The 17472-nt window shown below is 45.3% G+C and overlaps 2 protein-coding genes across 2 annotated transcripts; one reads left to right on the forward strand and one right to left on the reverse strand.

The window, feature by feature from the left end:
* Positions 1 to 680: 680 nt before the first annotated feature.
* Positions 681 to 4162, reverse strand: LRRIQ4 (leucine rich repeats and IQ motif containing 4). The gene is given in 5 exon segments (XM_010201512.2): positions 681 to 859; positions 1560 to 1698; positions 2021 to 2194; positions 3090 to 3625; positions 3628 to 4162. Coding segments are annotated over 5 exon segments (1563 nt in total).
* A 1488-nt stretch (positions 4163 to 5650) lies between these two features.
* LRRC34 (leucine rich repeat containing 34) lies at positions 5651 to 15303 on the forward strand. The gene is made up of 10 exons (XM_010210227.2): positions 5651 to 5766; positions 6671 to 6792; positions 6928 to 6992; positions 7934 to 8017; positions 9537 to 9665; positions 11346 to 11441; positions 12920 to 13074; positions 13166 to 13321; positions 14625 to 14751; positions 15023 to 15303. Exons 1-10 carry the CDS (start codon positions 5651 to 5653, stop codon positions 15227 to 15229), a joined length of 1257 nt encoding a protein of 418 aa, XP_010208529.2. The 3' UTR covers positions 15230 to 15303.
* Positions 15304 to 17472: the final 2169 nt, after the last annotated feature.

Consider the following 17472-nt stretch of genomic DNA (forward strand, 5'->3'; position numbering starts at 1 on the left):
TTTGGGGGAAACACAGTAGCTCATAAAGAAATCACAGACATTACAGAAAGAACAGAATCATTTAGAAGAAGAATCAAGGACTGAGGATTTGCCTTTTCTTCCTTCTTGCCTTTGTGGGGTTTTTTCTGAGCAAATTAATTCCATGCCTCACTGGTGATACAAACTGATGTTCTTTTGGAAAAACAAACAAATCCACACAAAAAACCTGGTTTGTTCAATGTGTTTGCAGGATGGATCTTCAACTCTCCCCAGTCAAAATACAGACAGCAAGACTGAAAATGCCACTTGCAGTTAGTTTCATCTTTAAACAATGCTTTGACTTAGAGGATCTGACCTGGTTTTATACAAACTGATCCCCTTCCACTGGACAAAGAACTAAGGAAAACATCCTTGTAAGTTGTAATGGCTTTTTGTGCCTACTGAGTGTGCCCTGGCAGGGCAGTGACATCCTTCTGGTATGCTTTGGAATGGTGCCCAGTGCTGTATTTCCTAATGGTTCCCTATATCCAACCTTAACGTGATCAGTGACAGAAGCACTTCTCTGACATAGCTGATGCAAACAGTGGCTTTTCACATTGCACAGCATGGGCTGTAGGTTGTTCTGCAAGGTATTCATTACTAAAACACAGCTTTGCGTGGATGTTCTTGTGGCTTCCTTAACACTCCTACCCATGGCCTTTTTACTCCTTTTTTCCCTGTAAGTATTCCCTAATGGCAGCTGTCCCCTGACAGCACACTTCAATGGGAGGGTCTATCATAGGGATCCCTTCCACAAGGACCAGCTCCAGCTGCTGAAGTCTGTCCAAATCCTCAGGCAGCTGTGACACTTGATTGTTCTGAATGAGCAGTTTCTGCAAACCTGAACACACAAAAGCAAACAGCTGCGGCACAAAGAACAGGAATGATTTGGAGCATTCCTGTGTGCTCCCCGTAAACAGTAACATAAACATAGATGAGGCACAAACAGTTCAGCCTGTGCATGTAATGAACATGTGTATTGGACATCTTACCCCACAGGATTTAGAATTTAAAGTATCTGCTCACAAATATAGAAGAATGGGACTCAGGCTCTCCCAGCAAAGCATTTGCTTCACCAGGTGAAAACTATTAACCTAATAGCCAGGTGGCTAAATTCAGCTTCCAAAAGCCTTGCCAGTTGGCATACAATAGTGCTAGTGAACTTAGCCACACAGATATGTGATGGGGAAGATGGAAAGCCTGTGCTGGGAGCATCACCAGAGAGCCACTTCCACACCACCACCTGCAAGTCACTGGTACTGACTCAGTGGGTCTTCTCACATCAAGGGGTCTGCTTCCACTTGAGTTCTGGAATATATCTTTTCCCTGAGGTCGAGGTGGGTCATGGGTGAGGATCTCCTGTCCACTGGCTTGGGTACAGCACTTCCCCAACCTCCCAAAGTTCCTAACTTTTATCCTATTTACCTTCCTTACAACTACAGAATAAACCCTGAACAATTCCTTCCTTCCCTTCTCTCCCTCCTGCTTCCAAAATGCATATTGGTATCTGTGGCCTTAAGGCCACCAAGACTGTTTTTCACCTTGTATTTGGCAAACAGAGGCTGGGAGCTCTTTGAGGAGATTGTTGCGACAGTCAAGTATTTTCAGGTGGGTCAGTGGGCCAGTGGCTGTGGGCAGGTGCTCCAGACAATTATTCTCCACATGCAGTTCTTTCAGATTCTAGAAAATATGTGTGTGTAAGTTTTAGTAATGAAAGTATTTTTCCCTAGCTTGATGCATAATCAGTATCCAGAGAATATCAGAAAGTGCAGAAGTGAGGTTTATAAACTGAGATGCCATTGGGACAGCTGCCAAACACCAAGAGACAACACGAGTTTCAAACACTGAGTTTTGATGTTACTCCTGACAGCCCTGGCCTAATGCTTTACCAGCTACCTAAAGAGATGAGGAGACTCTTCAGTCCTGCGTTTGGCAGCAGCTGAAGTCCACAGAAGTTCCATGCTGCAGCAGACCAAGATCTTCTCCCTTCTATTGCTCCTACCTGCAATTTGCTGATGTCTTCTGGCAGACTGGTGAATTTAATTCCTTTATTTTGTCCCAAGTGTAATCTCTCCAATGACTCCAGGAGAAAGATTTCCTTTGGAAAGGTATTGAATCGATTTTCAAGCAGGCTAAGGCGTTTCAGATTTGTCAGTTCTTTCATCTCCATGGGTATCTAGACATAGTCATTACAAAGATACATTATGTCAATTAAACAGTAATCTTTGGGATTTTGTTTTTAGGGGAAAAGTCTCCAAGAAAATGCTGTGAGGCTGCATTACTGCTGATGGATGAACACAGCACACTCTGCTCGTTAACAGAACATTATACCTCACAGTATGGTGGAAGTTTGGCAAAAAAATCCCCAATCCATGTTAGTTCCTCTGCTGGAAACATTTCTTATGGGGTTAATCTTATTTCTTAACAGAATCATTAGTCTGCTGCTTCATTTCCTTTGTATGCACAGTGCAGGGAGAGTTATTTAAATGAAAGAAACCTGAAAGTGATCTTTTTGTGTCAGTTACTACTTCTGTAAATGTAACCTTCAAGAAGAAAATTGCACAAGTGAAAATCTTGGAAAAGAAGTGTTGCATGACATAAGAGGAGGCTGTATTCTGAGCCCTAAAATCAGGATGTCCATCAATACTGTTACACTGAACTTTGGTGCACATAATTGTTCATTACCAACCCAACAGCAAATGTTAATAGTGTTAAAGGCATTAACAATATCACATCCATTTTTAAAGTGCTATCTGCTCTGTTTCAGTTTGACTTATTGATTCTACATAAATGCAGCTCTTATTTACCAGTGTACAGAGAGAAAAAGGGCACAAAAAGACTGAAGCAGCTCCCTGGGTCAGTATTTCACCTTTAGGATTCAACACAAAGGTCAGCGTTTCCATGTTCTTGCTATTCTCTCCCTGCCTGAATACTCAGATGTCAGTGATAATGAGAACCCAGGCTCAATGCCTTCTTTCCCTAGGAGGGAAAGGTGGCACTTGGGTGCAATGAACTCAGTTTGCAAAAGGGAGATCTCAATAAAATGAAAACGCAAACAAAGGGACAAATACCTCCTGTATCTGATTGTCATCCAGGATCAACACTTCCAGATTTTCCATTGTGCATATTCCTTTAGGAATCTCATCGAGGCAATTTTTACTCAGATCTAGTTCCTTGACACTGGTTAGTCAGGTGAAGGACGTGGGTACTGTGTGAAGCCCGGTGCTGCTCAGATCAATGCGGGCGAGGGCCGGCCAGCGGTAGAGCTGGGCTGGGAACTTCTCCAGGCTGTTGGCTGCCAGGCTGAGCACTCTCACTGCACTCAGGTTCTTGTGCAGGAGATTGTGAGACAGATCCAGCACAGCCAGCTTCTGGCAGTGTTGCAGTGTAGGAGGAATGGAGGATAAGTTATTAAAAGCTAAAAATAGCTTAACTAAGTTTGTCAAAAAGCCTGCCTCTTCTGGGATGAGATTGATTCCATTTTCTTCCACATCTATTATTTCTAAACTAGCAATATGACAAAGCTCCTTGGGAAAACTTTCAAGTCTATTTTTCTGGAGGTAAATCTCCTTCAGTTTTGTCAGATTGACTATTTCTTTAGGCAGACGAGATTATTGTCGGAAAGGCCGAGCAGTTCAACGTGATGGAGCTGTTCACAGAGCTCCACTGGGACTTTCTCCAGGTTGGTTTTATAGAGCCGGAGCTGGCGAAGGGACTACAGCTTGCTGATAACTGGCAGTGAACTGCAGGAGAGGGGATTGTAACTTAAATCTAAGCTCCGAAGACATTTCAGCTCCCCCAGTTCTTCACAGATGTCCTGGATATGATTCCGATCCAAGTAAAGGATCTTCAAGTGCCTCAGGCGATTGATGTCCCTGGGGATGGTTATAATCTGGTTCCTTTCTATGTGCAGTTCTTCCAGATACTCCAGGCTCAAGACCTCTGGTGGGACGGTTTGCAGTTGTTTATTGGCTACATCCATAAAATATATCCTGTCTGTGACATATGTAGGAGAAAGAGCTTCCTTCTCTGATATTTCTTGTGCAGTCTCAACATGGTCATCCTCAAAACCAGTAGCACTGGCTTTACAGCTGTATGTGCTCCCTGTGCTGGCCTTCTCCTGGCTTTGCTGAGCCTCATCCATCACTGCTTCTTGTTTTTAATATCAGAAGAGAAACAAAAAATCAAGAGTACACAAAGACCTTTGTACACTAAATAAACACCAGAAGAACTTAGCATTTAGGAACAGGTTCTAATCTCAGCTGTACCCCTGAAAAAAAAACGCTTGTTTTTGTTGAGGTCAGAAGCTGCAGTACATAGAGCAGGCTCATGGGTGGGAATCCCAGTGCATCCTGCAGTGCCCCAACAGCCACGGTCAGACGGTGACCTTGTGAAGTCAGGGCAGCCAGATGAAGCAACCTCCAGCTGCTCAAAGGCCTGTGTTTACAAACACTGACTGAGATCTGGCTTCAGCTCTACTGACTGGAAAACTGAAAGAGTCTTAGTGTGAAAAGTTGGCACTTTCTTCTGTAACACTTGCTAGCTTCTGAGCCAGAGAGGTGCCAGTGAATCTGCTACTTGATAACCCTCCAAGTTCTGTTGCTGACGGCAAAACAGTGAGATGTGGGGTGGGGCAACCACCTGACCAACCTTGGATGTTGAAAACTTTCAGCTGGCATTTAAGGAATGCTAAGAATGGGAAGAGGAGGTCAGCAGACAGCTGTCAGTCATCTCCCATTTTCTCTGCCACTGTAACTGCACTGGGAGGACGTCATGTTGCCAGGTGTCACTGGGACAAGGCAGAACTGAGCAACCACCGTGGGGAGAGGCCCATGCTGGGCTTCCATTTCAGGTGTTGCAGGAGGGTACTTTGGTTTCGATTAGCTTCAGTACTCAGAAGCGAGCCTCACACACAAGGATTCCTTTGGTGGAAAGAAAAAGGGACGGGCACCTTTGAAGTAACTGCTAATCCGTGTAACCACGGGCATTTGTGCACAGGCTGCTTGGAGACCGCGGGCAGACCGCTGAGTAAACACTCTGGGTGAGGCGAGAAGCTCGGCGACCCGCTGAGCCGCAGGCGCGGCCAGGCCGTGGGGCGGGCCAGGGCGGCGGGGCCTCGCCAGGCCCGGCACGGCTGGGCTCTCCTTAGCCCTGGCACACTGCCCTCACAGCCACGTTCCAGCCCCGAGCACTGTGAGCCCTGCGGCAGCACGGCCCTGGGCCCGGCACAGCGGGGAGAGGCGCAGGTGTCCATCGCTCAGGTAGGCCTGTGGAGCTCAGCGCCCAGCTGCTTCACACGGAAAAAGGACTTGCCTGCGTCAGTGTTCGTTCTCTGCTAACTCACATCCTATGGCCCAGCAGCTTCACAGGGAAAAAGGACCTGCCTGCAGCACCGTTCGTTCTCCTAACTCAGATCCTATGCAATGTTGGATCAGAAACATGGCCGCTAATCTGCTATTTTTTCCTCCCACTGCTTCTGTCTGTATCTGTTACTTTCCAGTTTCATACCAAGAGCTGTAACCTTTCTCAGGCCGAGCTCGTTTTTGTTGCTATGCAGAGCCATTGCTTGGGTCCCTGGTGATGTTGGTAGGCTGCCAGAACCATGCAGTAACTCTGTTTTCCAGCAGGTCACATGTCAGTTCCTCCAGATCTTCACCAGCGCTATGTCCTGGCCTGCCAAGACAAGGGCCACCCTGAAAACCCCTTCATTGTTCATGTGCTTCAAGAAGCTGATAAAAACAACGAAATGTAAGGAAATAGAGTATTTCAGATACTTCTGAAAGCCTTAAACAAGATAGCAGGGCAAAGACTTAGTGAGAAAGTTCATGCGGTTTCAAGCTTAAGCACAAATCATATTTAGCATTTACTGCTGAGGTTCTGTTTTGACTCATGTTGGCATCATCTTGGCGGAAGTTTGCAGCTCTGTATCCCTTCTGGCAGCTTTAAAAGCAGTGACATCAAAAAAAGTGAAAAATGTACAGGATGGTGCCTTTTTGTCCCTTAGAGAAGCCAAAGCCACAGTCTGGTGATCCTAACTCCCTTTTGTCTTGCTCTAGTTTAAAAAGCTTCAGCTGCATCCAGGTATCTTCTAGCTGGTGACACTTCCCTGTGAACTGTCTTTGAATTCTACCATGCTTTCAACCACTCAAACTCTCATTATGTACTTAGGTAGGGCTGCTTCTCGTGGGTGTTCATGAGTCCAAGTTTATTGTCATTTGGAGGGAAAACCAGAGAAAACACAGTGCAGGGAAACAGTTTGTGTTAGGTTTTGATCCTGAAGTCAGGATATAGTAAATAAAGGAAAGGGAATAAGCAAAAAGGAGATGGCTGAGGTAACCTCCAGGACAGTCTTTATTTCTGTCTGCTTTCCCCTCCTCTTGCTTCTTCCTGCTTTCTGTGCCTGGGAGCTGAGCATGGTCTTGCAGCAGTGCAGACCCTATTCTGTCTTCAGAATATCAGAAAGGACAGTGCAGAGGTACAGTTTGAATCATGTCATCGGGCACGGGGTTACCAAGGGCAGTGGCAGCAGCTCACTGCATGCAAGGGCATCATTGAGGGCCAGCATGGATATGCCTCTCACATCTGGCAGAGAACTCATTTTTCTGGGTCATTTTGCTTCTTCCTATGTACTTATGTTTGTATGTTACAACAGATGGACAAAAGGAATCACCTTAAAAATAGCTGGAAGTAATCATCTAGTGCCTGTGCAGAGAGTTACAGATGATGATCTGCAAGTTCTTGCCTCTGTCTTAGACAGTACTGTCTTTGTCACAGGTGAGCTTTTTTCATGTCTGCTTGACATTGCTATGCTAATAGAAGCAGTCTTGATTTCAGCCTTAATTCTCCTTTATTTCTTTAGAGATCAGTTAATTGTAGATCTGCATCTGTCTCGTTCTCCATCTTTTCCAGGTTTGGATCTCAGGTATAACGTATTGACTGATGCTGGAGCCAGGCACATGGCAGCATTCCTCCAGGTGCCAAAATAACGTTTGTCATTCAGCAACCTGTCGTTTATTTGACTGTGATCATATTTTTCTGTGGTAAATTGGAGACAAGAAGGCATTGCTTTGGCAAAATAAACTGGAACACAAGAGGTTCCAAATAAATACAAGGAAGAATTTCTTCCCTGTTGAGGTGAGGGGGCACTGGAAGGAGCTGCCAGATGGGCTGTGGAGGCTCCTTCTCTGGAGACATTCAAACCCACCTGAATGAGTTCCTGTGTGACCTACTCTAGGTGGTGCTGCTCTGGCAGGGGAGTTGGACTGGATGAGTTTTCAAGGTCCCTTCCAACCCTTAACATTCTGTGATTGTTTCAGTTTCTGGTAGGAAATAGTTTGACATTTGTCTGTGGTGTCATGAAGAAAGAATGGTGGCATAAACTGTGGGCCTGTTAGGCTTACAAGTCAGTTCAATAAAAGAGGGACTGATAGTGTCAAGTGTGCCAGGGCCTTTGTGTTATTTATCATCTCTGTTAGTCTTTTTGTAGGTCTCAAGGTAGGAAACTTTAATACTGCCTTTCTGTCATTGTGAGCACTGAAATATAGATGGAAAATGGTGAGTTGCCACTCAGTGCTCCTGTTCCTGGAGCTCAGGGAGGGCCATTAAATTCACAAAGTGCCTGAAGGTCTGCTTCTGAGCTTGACCACCTGCCTTGTTTGGCCATGCTGAGTCTGGGGCTTCCTAGTTGGCTTCTGTAAGCCCTATGAGGACTTACCTGCTACCTGTTTTCTGCCTTTCCCTCATCATCTGACGTACTTTGAGATTCTTTTAACTACTTCTCTAGATCACGGACTGCCTGAAGTGCAGCAAAGGGACAGAGGTTTTAAGTATGTCTGATGCATCTCCTTTCTGAAGCATGCAGCTGTGCTCCTGGGAAAGAAAATGTCTGATTGCTCTCTACTTGTTTGTTCCTAAGGAAAACTCCACTCTGCAGTACCTTAACCTGATGTTCAATGACATTGGTACAAGTGGAGCAGAGCTGATAGCGAGAGCACTCCATGTGAGTATTTGTCTGGGAGCTTTAGACAATGGCATCTAGTTTGCCATTTTTGCTTTTGATGAACAGTACTGGCTGTCCTGCCAGCAGCAGAGCAGGCTGAAAGGCCCCTCTGTCTTGGGCCCATTCAGCAGTTTGCTGTCTCACAGGGATTGCTTGTTTCCCCAAGGCAGACTTCAGAAATCAGATTTCACACAAGAGAAAGTTGCATTGTCCTGCTGTTAACACTTAATTATCACAACTATCACAGATGGGGTTTCTGTGTGAAAAATGCTGTGCCATAGGATATATAATGCCTTCAGTTATTTCCTTTTGTAAAAAGACTGTATTAAATTTGCCAGGACCTTGATGTCAGTGTTTGTCTTGATGTCTGAGACATGTTTTCAAAACTTTGCCTTACAGCAGCATAAAAACATGTTTGTTATCTTTAATGTGGCTTCCCAAGGAAATGAGGCTCCTGGGTGAGATTTGTTGTGTTTGTGAAATGAGACTCACGTGAGCTCTTTCTTCCTCCTTCACAGTCTTTGAACTCTGAACTGTTTTCAGCTAACTTTGGTAGGCCTCCAAGACTGTAGATGGTACAGCACCATGCTTGCGTGCAACCATGTGGTGGGGTTCGCTGGGTTTGTGAGCCCTGAGCAGGCGAGTGGCAGAGTCTGAGCACCAGCCTCTTGGCTGAATGGGCCAGGCAGGGGAGAGTCCAGGGGTGAAGGGGGTATGTTACTAAAAGAGGGAGAGGGAAAGAGAAAGGAAAGGGTACTGGGGACATGCAGAAGACATAAAAGCTGTATAAAACCAGACTTCTGTAGTTCTGCTGCTCATGAAACTGCCTGTTTTGGGATCTCTTAATCAGCCATTGTTTCTGGTAATGAGTGACTACAGTGGTACTGAGGAATGAGAAATACAAAACTACTCTGCATTGCATTTAGGGTTTTATCAATCAGTAGCTATTTCATAGCCACTGAAATTTTGTGGGGGGTGAGGGGAAAGACACTGACCTTTCTAGAACTCTGGTCAGAACTTTATAATGCCAGTGAAGTCTCCAGTTCTGCAAAGACTTTACACAGTGATTTGACCCTGCAACGAGTAGTTCTGCTGAAGGTGATGGGCTGAGCTTTGGCCTCTCCTGTGACTGAAAAGACTATAACAAATAAAGCAAATTCTAATCGTGTTTCAAATAGTCTTAATTAGATTTAAATCAGTTTTGCTATGATCTGCATTTCAGCTGTCAATTTGGGCAGAAATATCTACCTGTGTTATTTTCATGAGTGTGAAACTTGTGAACTTGGCAGAAATGACAGTTTTCAAATGCTGGAGTTTTGCTTCCAGACTCTCAAGCCTGTGATTCCAGTGAGGGGAGCCTGAGCCAGCTGCCTTATCAGTGTTATCACTAGACATAGTTGTTCTGGAGGGATGTTTTGTCTCTGGGTGACAACCAGCAGGATTCACAGGAAAAAGGACAGTGTTGTTCTTCAGGCCATTTAAAAGGAATCCATATTTACATTATTACTATTTTGTCTAGGGGAATGAAACTCTAGCCTGTTTGAGAATGACTGGGAACAAAATAGGAAACAAAGGTGGAATGTTCTTTGCTTCAATGCTACAAATAAATTCAACCTTAGAGAAGCTGGATCTTGGAGACTGTGATATGGTGAGTAATCCAGTAAAATTGTCAGCAATGACATAAGTTGTTCAAGGGTATTACAATGGTCCTGCACTGCTCAATCGGGGCAAATGCCTCTCTCAGGAGAGGTGTCAATGACTGGACAGTTTGTGATAACTGGAGGCAACACAGTATATTCTATTGTAATGTGTACTTGGAAAAGCACATTGCATAAAGCACCTGTGAAGTCATGACTGATGACAGAGCCACTATAGCCCTGGGGACTCAGGTACTTGGCTTTCACACTTTACAAGGTTTCTTTCTGTTCACTTCTGTTATGTTGTCTAGGTCCTGTGAAATTCACATTGAAGAAAGGATTTGTTATTCCCTGGGGGTTATTTTCCTTCTAAAGCCTGTAAGGCCCAAGTTCCCCAGCCCCAAGCTCTGTTGCTCCTGTCAGAGCTGCATCCACTAGGGACATCGGCATGGGAGTGCTGAATTGAGTGGGAATTACCCAATTTGATCTTGGGTAACTTGCCCCCTCCTGGAGCTGGGTGCTGAGGCTTCTTAACACAGTACACAGGGCAAATCCAGAGGGTCAGAAGGAGTCAATGCACTAAGCAGAGTACTTCCCCCTCTGGCCACTAAAAGTCCGTGGATGGCTTTTAAAAACCTGTGGGGTACAGCAGGTGGTAGCCATTGAAGCTGGGAACCATCTGGTGCAAGGTCCCAGCACCTGACTGAGGGTCTTTGTGTGATCACATCAGAGAGACTGGAAGGTGCTAGGGGTTCTTCTCCTTGCCTGGGAGAATCTGGTCCTTTATCTTGCTCTCCAGGAGAATGCTCTAACCAAGCCAGATGTAAAACTAAGGTGAGCCACTCTCAGCCTTCCTGCTAGTGGAGGAGGTCATGAAGTGTCTGTTGGGCAGGGGAGTTTAACTGTAGCCTAACAACTGTGGCTATCCCTTGGAGGCAGGGAAGGAGCTGGGCTCAGATGAAAATTGTTTCCTGGAATTAGAGGATTTGCTCCTAAACTAGAAGAGGGGCCACTTCTCAGAAACGTGTCATGAAAACATAAACAAGGGAAGTGTAGCCAGTGTAGAATTTCTCTGAAAGCTTAATATGTTCATGCTTGCTAGGGAGTTGCTAGAATGCTGATTTCATATTAAATAGCTCTAGGTGTAGAGCAGCCTAATTGGAAAAGAATGTAAATGTAAATTAGTGAGCAAAGCTGGCCTGCATTCTAGACTCACTGCTCTGCACCACATTCCTTCACATTTACCATGAGTTTACCTGATGGATAAACATTCCCTAAGACCTACCAAAGGCCTTGAGGGAATACACACAAGCTGATTTTAATTCATAAACCACAAAAACAGAGGATCAATTAAGTGGACAGGGATCTTTGAGATGCATTATTCTTGCTTTTTATTTTCTGAGTTGCCAAATTCCCTGGTCATTTGTACTTCTTAGTCTAATTCCACTCTATTGTCCCCCAGGGAGCTGGCACTGGTATTAGCAGAAAATACCTTATGTCTGTGAGCAGCTGCCTGCTGCACTTGCACCTCTCCTGAGAGCACAGAGGCAGAAATAACTGTGTTTGCAACCTGAGGTCATTTGATGTTTCTGATCTTCTGACAGTCAGTTCTAAGAAGTCATGGTAACTCGGTACCTTGATGTACACGTTGGAGAGCTTTCTCTGAAGAGTTTCTTTCTTCTCATTTCCAGGGTGCAGAGTGTCTAATAGCAATAGCTACAGCCCTGACTCACAACCCATCAGTCAAGGCAGTCAACCTGAGTCGTCCTTTACTCTACAGCCAACAGGTATGTAAGCAGGCTTGGGGGCAGCTCAGCCAGAGGGAGAGGCACCAGTAAAGTCACTACTGATGCATTTATGGACAGCTGAACTATGCAGCTTGCTGGGTTTCCTTCCAAAGGGAAGGAAATGGTGTCAGAAATATTCTTTATCTCTTTCTGTGACGAGTTTTGTGCAGTCACGGGCTGTCCCTGTTTAACTAGAAGGTTAATTTAGGAAACAACTTCTTTCTTGGTACATTTGTTAAATGTTGGGCTAATTGCACTTGGTGAACTCAATATTCCTCCTGCTGTTGCAGCATGGAGAGTTTGACACATTGCTCATCAAACTGAGGGAATGCTGTTTAGCAGGAAACGAGGGGCAGAACCAAAGCCTGGTACCCCAGCAGTGCCATCTGGGCAGTGCCATCCAGGCAGCAGCCTGAGCCTGTAGCCTAGGGAAGAAAGGCACTCTCAGCAACACAAGTGCCATACTCACTGTGCTCTTGTGCTCTCCTGCGAACTGGAAGCATGAGTTCAACAAGGGGATGAACCTCAGCAATGTTAACAGCTAGGACACATTCATTATCTGAAACAAAGCTGCAAAGCCTGGAGCAATGGCAGTGAGAAGGGCATGGGCAGGGCCACAGCCCTGCACAACACTGTGGGGTGTGTTTGCAGGTCCTGCCCAGTCCTGGCTGCAGAGCTGCTCTGGGGCTGATTTCATGAGACTGTCACATGCCCACAATAGGTTACAGCATTTTGTTGACAGCAGGATAATGACATGAACCTGTCACAAAGTCCAGATGTCCCTAAATTCACAAAGGTGAACTTAAACAGTTTAAACAGATTTTAGTTCTTTTCTACTAAGACCAAACTTGATCTGCCTAAACCTGGTTTTAGAGTGCAATATGGATTATTACTATTGAAAAATACAGGCCATTAAGGGCCTGGTCTGTGTCTGAAGGAGAGACTATTTACCATTGTTTTCCCATCCTCTGCACTATCATTTGCTGAGGCCTCTGGGTTGTCACCTTATTTTTGACCCGCAGTGTTCACTCAGTTATTTTCCCAACTAAACGTGGCAACTTCAGAATGAACTTAGAGCAAGAGGCCATGTTTATTTTCCACAGCAATTCTGGTTCTTTTTATGAAATAACAGATTAGCATTAGGACAAAATGCTTTCACTGTCAGTGAAGACTGACTCAAACATTCCGTTTCTTAAGAGCAGTGACTGAGAAGAAAACTGATTAGAAATAATAAATGAAACATTGATGCTTCAGCAGTTTGCAGGGAGGCAGATGGTACTGTACATCTGCAAATACCTTTTTGGTAGTTCTCATTTTTTGATTTTCAGTGTTAAAATACATTTCTTTCTGACTGATTTTAGTACAATACACAAAGTAGGACACTGCTGACAAACCAGTCTTTGTTGTGCATCTCGCTGTTACCAAAGCAAGACTACACTCTGAAATACAGCTTAATGAAACTGAGTGTATGTTTGCAGGAAGAGACCACAGTTCATGTAGCTCTGATGTTGAAAAGTAACTCTTCTCTTGTGGAGCTCCACTTGTGCAAGCATGAAATGAAAAACTTTGGTGTAGAGAGACTGTGCGAGGCATTGTATGGAAACTCCTGCCTGAGATACCTTGATCTTGGCTGGTAAGGGATAGTAAGTGACATGGTCCTGACTAACATCAGAAACTCATTTTCTCAACACCTTTTTAAAAGAAGGATGCTTCTCTCTTTCAAGTAATAAAATAACCCAGGATGGTGCGAGGTTTTTGGGAGAACTACTGAAATGGAACCAAACGCTGCAAATCCTGGATCTTAATGCAAACCAAGTGGAGGATGTTGGAGCCCTCTGCCTGGCCGAAGCCCTGGCCCTGCACAACAGGACTCTTCGGGCGTGAGTATTTACACAACTTGCCCAGAGGCTGCAGCTGGAATGGCTCAGAGTGTAAGGCACTTGGGCTTTGCAGTGGCTGAACTGGCATCAAGGCTGTGTGCTTTGAGGCTGATGAAAATAGAAAGGTCAGGGAGTCCCAACGTTTTTGGTCCATTTTTCTTTCTCGAGGAGGAGAAAAAAACCGTGAGTGATGGCTCGGGTGGGATTCCTTTGCCAAGCAGAGCTGTGTCCTGCCCTGTGAGGTGCTGCAGAGCCAGAGCCACGCTGTATGCTCATAGGTGAGGTGCAAGGCCTCTGGAGCCCCGCAGCAGAGACTCAGCAGCACATACTAATGCTTTTCACAGGAGGCCTGGGCTTGGGAACTGAGTGAGGTCCCCTGTTGCTTCACTTGAGTAAAGGAGTAAAACACCAGGCCAAGAGATACCGTTCAGTTCTGTGTGCCAGTGCCTCATGTTCACCACGCTGCCAGCCCTACTTGTAACTCATTTTGTCCCTTTTTCCTTGTACTTCCTCTTTTACATCTTGCATCCATTAGTGTGTGGCACAACATGTGCTTGTTCTTCTATTCCAGGAGTTTTTGGGCTCCATGCTTAGATCTGTTTTGTAATGGCTCACTTTACATGTCATTCACAGCTTTTACAGTCACTCAAAGGGGGTGGTGGGGGGGAAGGCAGTTAGATCTATAAGACACTGTATTTGTTGATTCTAATCTTCAACACTTCAGAAAATCCTCTGTTGAAGTTAGGTTCTGGGTGAACCCAAAGAGCTGTAATCTCTCCATCAGGGTGTATTTTGTAGCCTGCTTTAAACCCTGCGCCAGCAGGATGGAAAAGCTGATCAAAGGTGTTACCTGAAGCTGTTAGTTTTAAGTAGCAGACTGAGGAGGTGGCGGCTGCTAAGGTGCTTCTGAAAGCCTTCCAGGTTGGCCAATATAAAAATAACTGCCACTCCACAAAGATCAAAGCTTAGTCTGGATAAACGCCAAGGCTTGGGCTTCAAAGCAGACTGGAGATGAGACCTGGCCACTGGCACTGGAGAGCTAAACAGTGAACAACCCACTGCACAGGTCATGGAAACACCTTGAGGAATAGCACAAGTCCATAGTTAACTGCTTTCAGCAACCTGAGAAAGTTTTAATAGTCAGTTGATACACATAAATAATGACATTATCAATAAAAAATATGATTCCTATGTACAGATATCATGATAAATGTAACAATCATTGTTGAAACTCTTACTAAGTAAGAGATGGGAATTCTGGGGTTTGGCACACATTTGCATAACTGTGTTCTCTGTTTATTAGGTTGTCAGTAGTAAGCAACAATATCAGTGGCAAAGGACTTGTAGCTCTTTCAGATGCAATGAAAACAAACATGGAACTTTCCTGCATTTACATCTGGGGGAACAAATTTGATGAAGCCGCCTGTACGGTCAGTGTTTGCTTCTGAACTCTTCTAAGAGGGTTGGGCTTGGTTTGTTTGCTCCGGTTTGGGTTTACAGTCCTTGGTAAGGCTACAACAACTGATTTACTGTGGGGTTTTTTTGAAGTTATTATAGAGGGGTGGAGCTTTGATGAGACTCGCTGGACACCAGCATGCTGAAATGATCAAGTACTCTTGTGGTGTGTGTTGTCTTTGAGAGCCTTCCCTGCAGGCACAGCAGAGTGTTGTGTGTCATCTTCCCTGGGTTTACTCATTTCAGGCGTTTTCAGAGTTGATTGGCACGGGCCGCCTGAAGCCCTGTTGCACAGATGTGGAGCCCTATGAAGTGGAGGGGCAGACTCACCTGGCAGAGCTGTCCCACGGCCTTCAGAAGCATTACTACTGGACACCAAGCTTTGGGGAGGTGCCAAACAAAGATGCTAACGCTGCCCTGCACTCATGGCTGTCCCAGAGCCGCCGTGAGTGAGGGGGCAGCTCTGTGTGCACCATGTGTTGCTGAAGCATTTCCCAGCTGGTTTCTGGTCAGATAGATGATAGCAGTATCACACTTGCTGCATGCTGTTTCTTCAAAGTCTTTGATCCAGGAGGAATCTAAACCTGCCTGAAATGGTATTAGAGATAAAATAGTAAACCAATGACCTTCAAAATTGTTGCTAATTAATGCCTATTAATGTGAAGAAATGCATCAGTGTTGCTGCTGCCATTTCTCTGGCACGCTGTGTCCTTCTCCTGACCCAAGCAGCTGTAGTTCCAGGGTTCCTCAGTGACAGAGCAATTTAGGGAAATGATGTGCTCAAAGGGAAGTACTTTCACCGCAGAACACTAGTAGTGACAACAGGAATTCTTAGCAGTAATGGGGAGTAAAATAGTCACTGCCCAGAGGCAAGTGAGCTCAGCCTGCAGCAGTGCAGGTGATGCATCAGCTGCACTGCTCCCTTCCTTCCAAGCCACCTCAGATCAGGATTGTTATCAAGTGCTGCTTATTTAAAAAGGGTGCCGGGGCTGGCTCAGAGCAGGCACAGAGCCCATGAAGGGGGAGGGTAGTGACCACGGGCTCCCTCCCAGGGCTGCTTCAGACAGGGAGCTGCTGGTGCCCCTCCTGGGCTGTGGTCTCTGCGGCGCGTTTCCACAGAGCAGAGAGAAACCGGAGGAAACTTTACAGCGTCTCTGCAGGCTGGAGCACGGCCAGGCAGATCCCACCCACTGAACCTTCCAGCCCGGACTGCTGCTGGGCAGCAGCTTTGCTTGGCAGGAAGTCAGATGTGCTGTAGGATAAGATTCCTGCTGAAACAAAATGGTTTGGGTAAAGCCAGTTGTTGCTACTGTGCTCTAGATCTTCCTCCTTTTAATTCCTGGTTGCATGCTTTTCATCTTTTTCTGAGAGCAATTTCTTTTTAAGCCAAATTAAATGAAGTTAAGTGTTGGGCCACTGTACTGCTGGAGCTGTAAAGCCAGTGAACCTGTTTCTGGCTTATAAACAGTATTTTGATTAGCTTGCAGGATGTACTTGTTTCTTGCACTATAAATGAAAACCGCCATCAAATTCAGTGTTGTTATTTCTCCCTGTCTCTTGGAAATGGTTTGGAAAGATTTCTATCATTATAACCATCTGGCAACTCTGACACAGGAATAAGACAACAAATACATGTAATGATAGGTAAACACTGTTTAGTGATTTGGATACAGACTTCATAGACTTGGGAATCACTCGGCCTGTTTCCTTTTTCCACCCACTCTGCTCACACCTGTAGGAGTGACTAGAGCTGTGCTCCTCACTATGAGATGGAATTACAGAGGGGGGAAAGATAAGAAAGCAGTTTCCACAGTAATACGTAAACAGCAGTGATGTCACTGCTGATGGTCTGGTTCTGCGTTATCACAGGGGTTGTGTCAAAATGGGGAGAGGTACAGCTGCCCCTTACCCAGATGCTATGAGCAAGGGAATACTGAGAGCTCTTGGACACACAGGTTTTTTATTGTTTGGTTGGTTTTTTTCCATTCCCCTGCCTCCAGCCACAGTTTGGTCAGGCTGTGTTACTCCAGAAAGCACAGGCCAGCCCCTAGAGCAGGGCTGTTTGCTCACATCCCCACACAGGGACAGTATCAGGCTGAAAACCCCATTCCAGAGAGGGGCTGGTGCTGTCACTGTTGTTAAACAGGAAGAACAGAGCAAGGACAACAAAAGCTGAGGAGATGCTGAACATGACTGAGAAGGATCTGCAGGCTATGGAAATTCCCACACTTTAAAAATAATCAGGTGAGTCTGTACTGTCAGAGCTGGCCTTTTTCTTACTGTTGCTGCTCTGGAGCACTGCAGGTTACACTCCAACAGTCTAAAGGGAGGACTCATCAGTAGTGAGACACTGAGGACAGAACCTCTTGCCAGAAAGCAGCCACAAGCTTCAAATCAAGGTATATTTTTTTTTTTCCCATATGTCTTTCTTTCCCTTGTCCTGTTCATGAAGTTCAAGCTGATTTCATTGCCCAAATGAAATGTGAATGTACTTGTGTGAGTGACACTGGCTAATCTGCTGATAATGGAACCAAATCTCTCAAGTCAGTCCCAGCTCTACAGCAGCAGTACTTCATTTTCAGTAGCAACAATGTAATACACAACACCTACCAGGATAAATGGCATCTGTTTGCAAAAGTGCATCTTCTGAAATGTTGGTACTCTGTCTGAACCCTTCTCAGCAGCAAGATGCTCAG

This window comes from Colius striatus, chromosome 12 (genome assembly GCF_028858725.1).
Source record: "Colius striatus isolate bColStr4 chromosome 12, bColStr4.1.hap1, whole genome shotgun sequence".
Taxonomy (NCBI): domain Eukaryota; kingdom Metazoa; phylum Chordata; class Aves; order Coliiformes; family Coliidae; genus Colius; species Colius striatus.

What these genes read in the sequence shown, in the direction of transcription:
- LRRC34 (XM_010210227.2), top strand. Translation starts at nt 5,651, where the DNA reads ATGTCAGTTCCTCCAGATCTTCACCAGCGCTATGTCCTGGCCTGCCAA. An exon ending in TGATAGCGAGAGCACTCCAT is followed by an intron (nt 8,018 to 9,536) that starts GTGAGTATTTGT and finishes TATTTTGTCTAG; the next exon opens with GGGAATGAAACTCTAGCCTG. An exon ending in CACAACAGGACTCTTCGGGC is followed by an intron (nt 13,322 to 14,624) that starts GTGAGTATTTAC and finishes TCTGTTTATTAG; the next exon opens with GTTGTCAGTAGTAAGCAACA.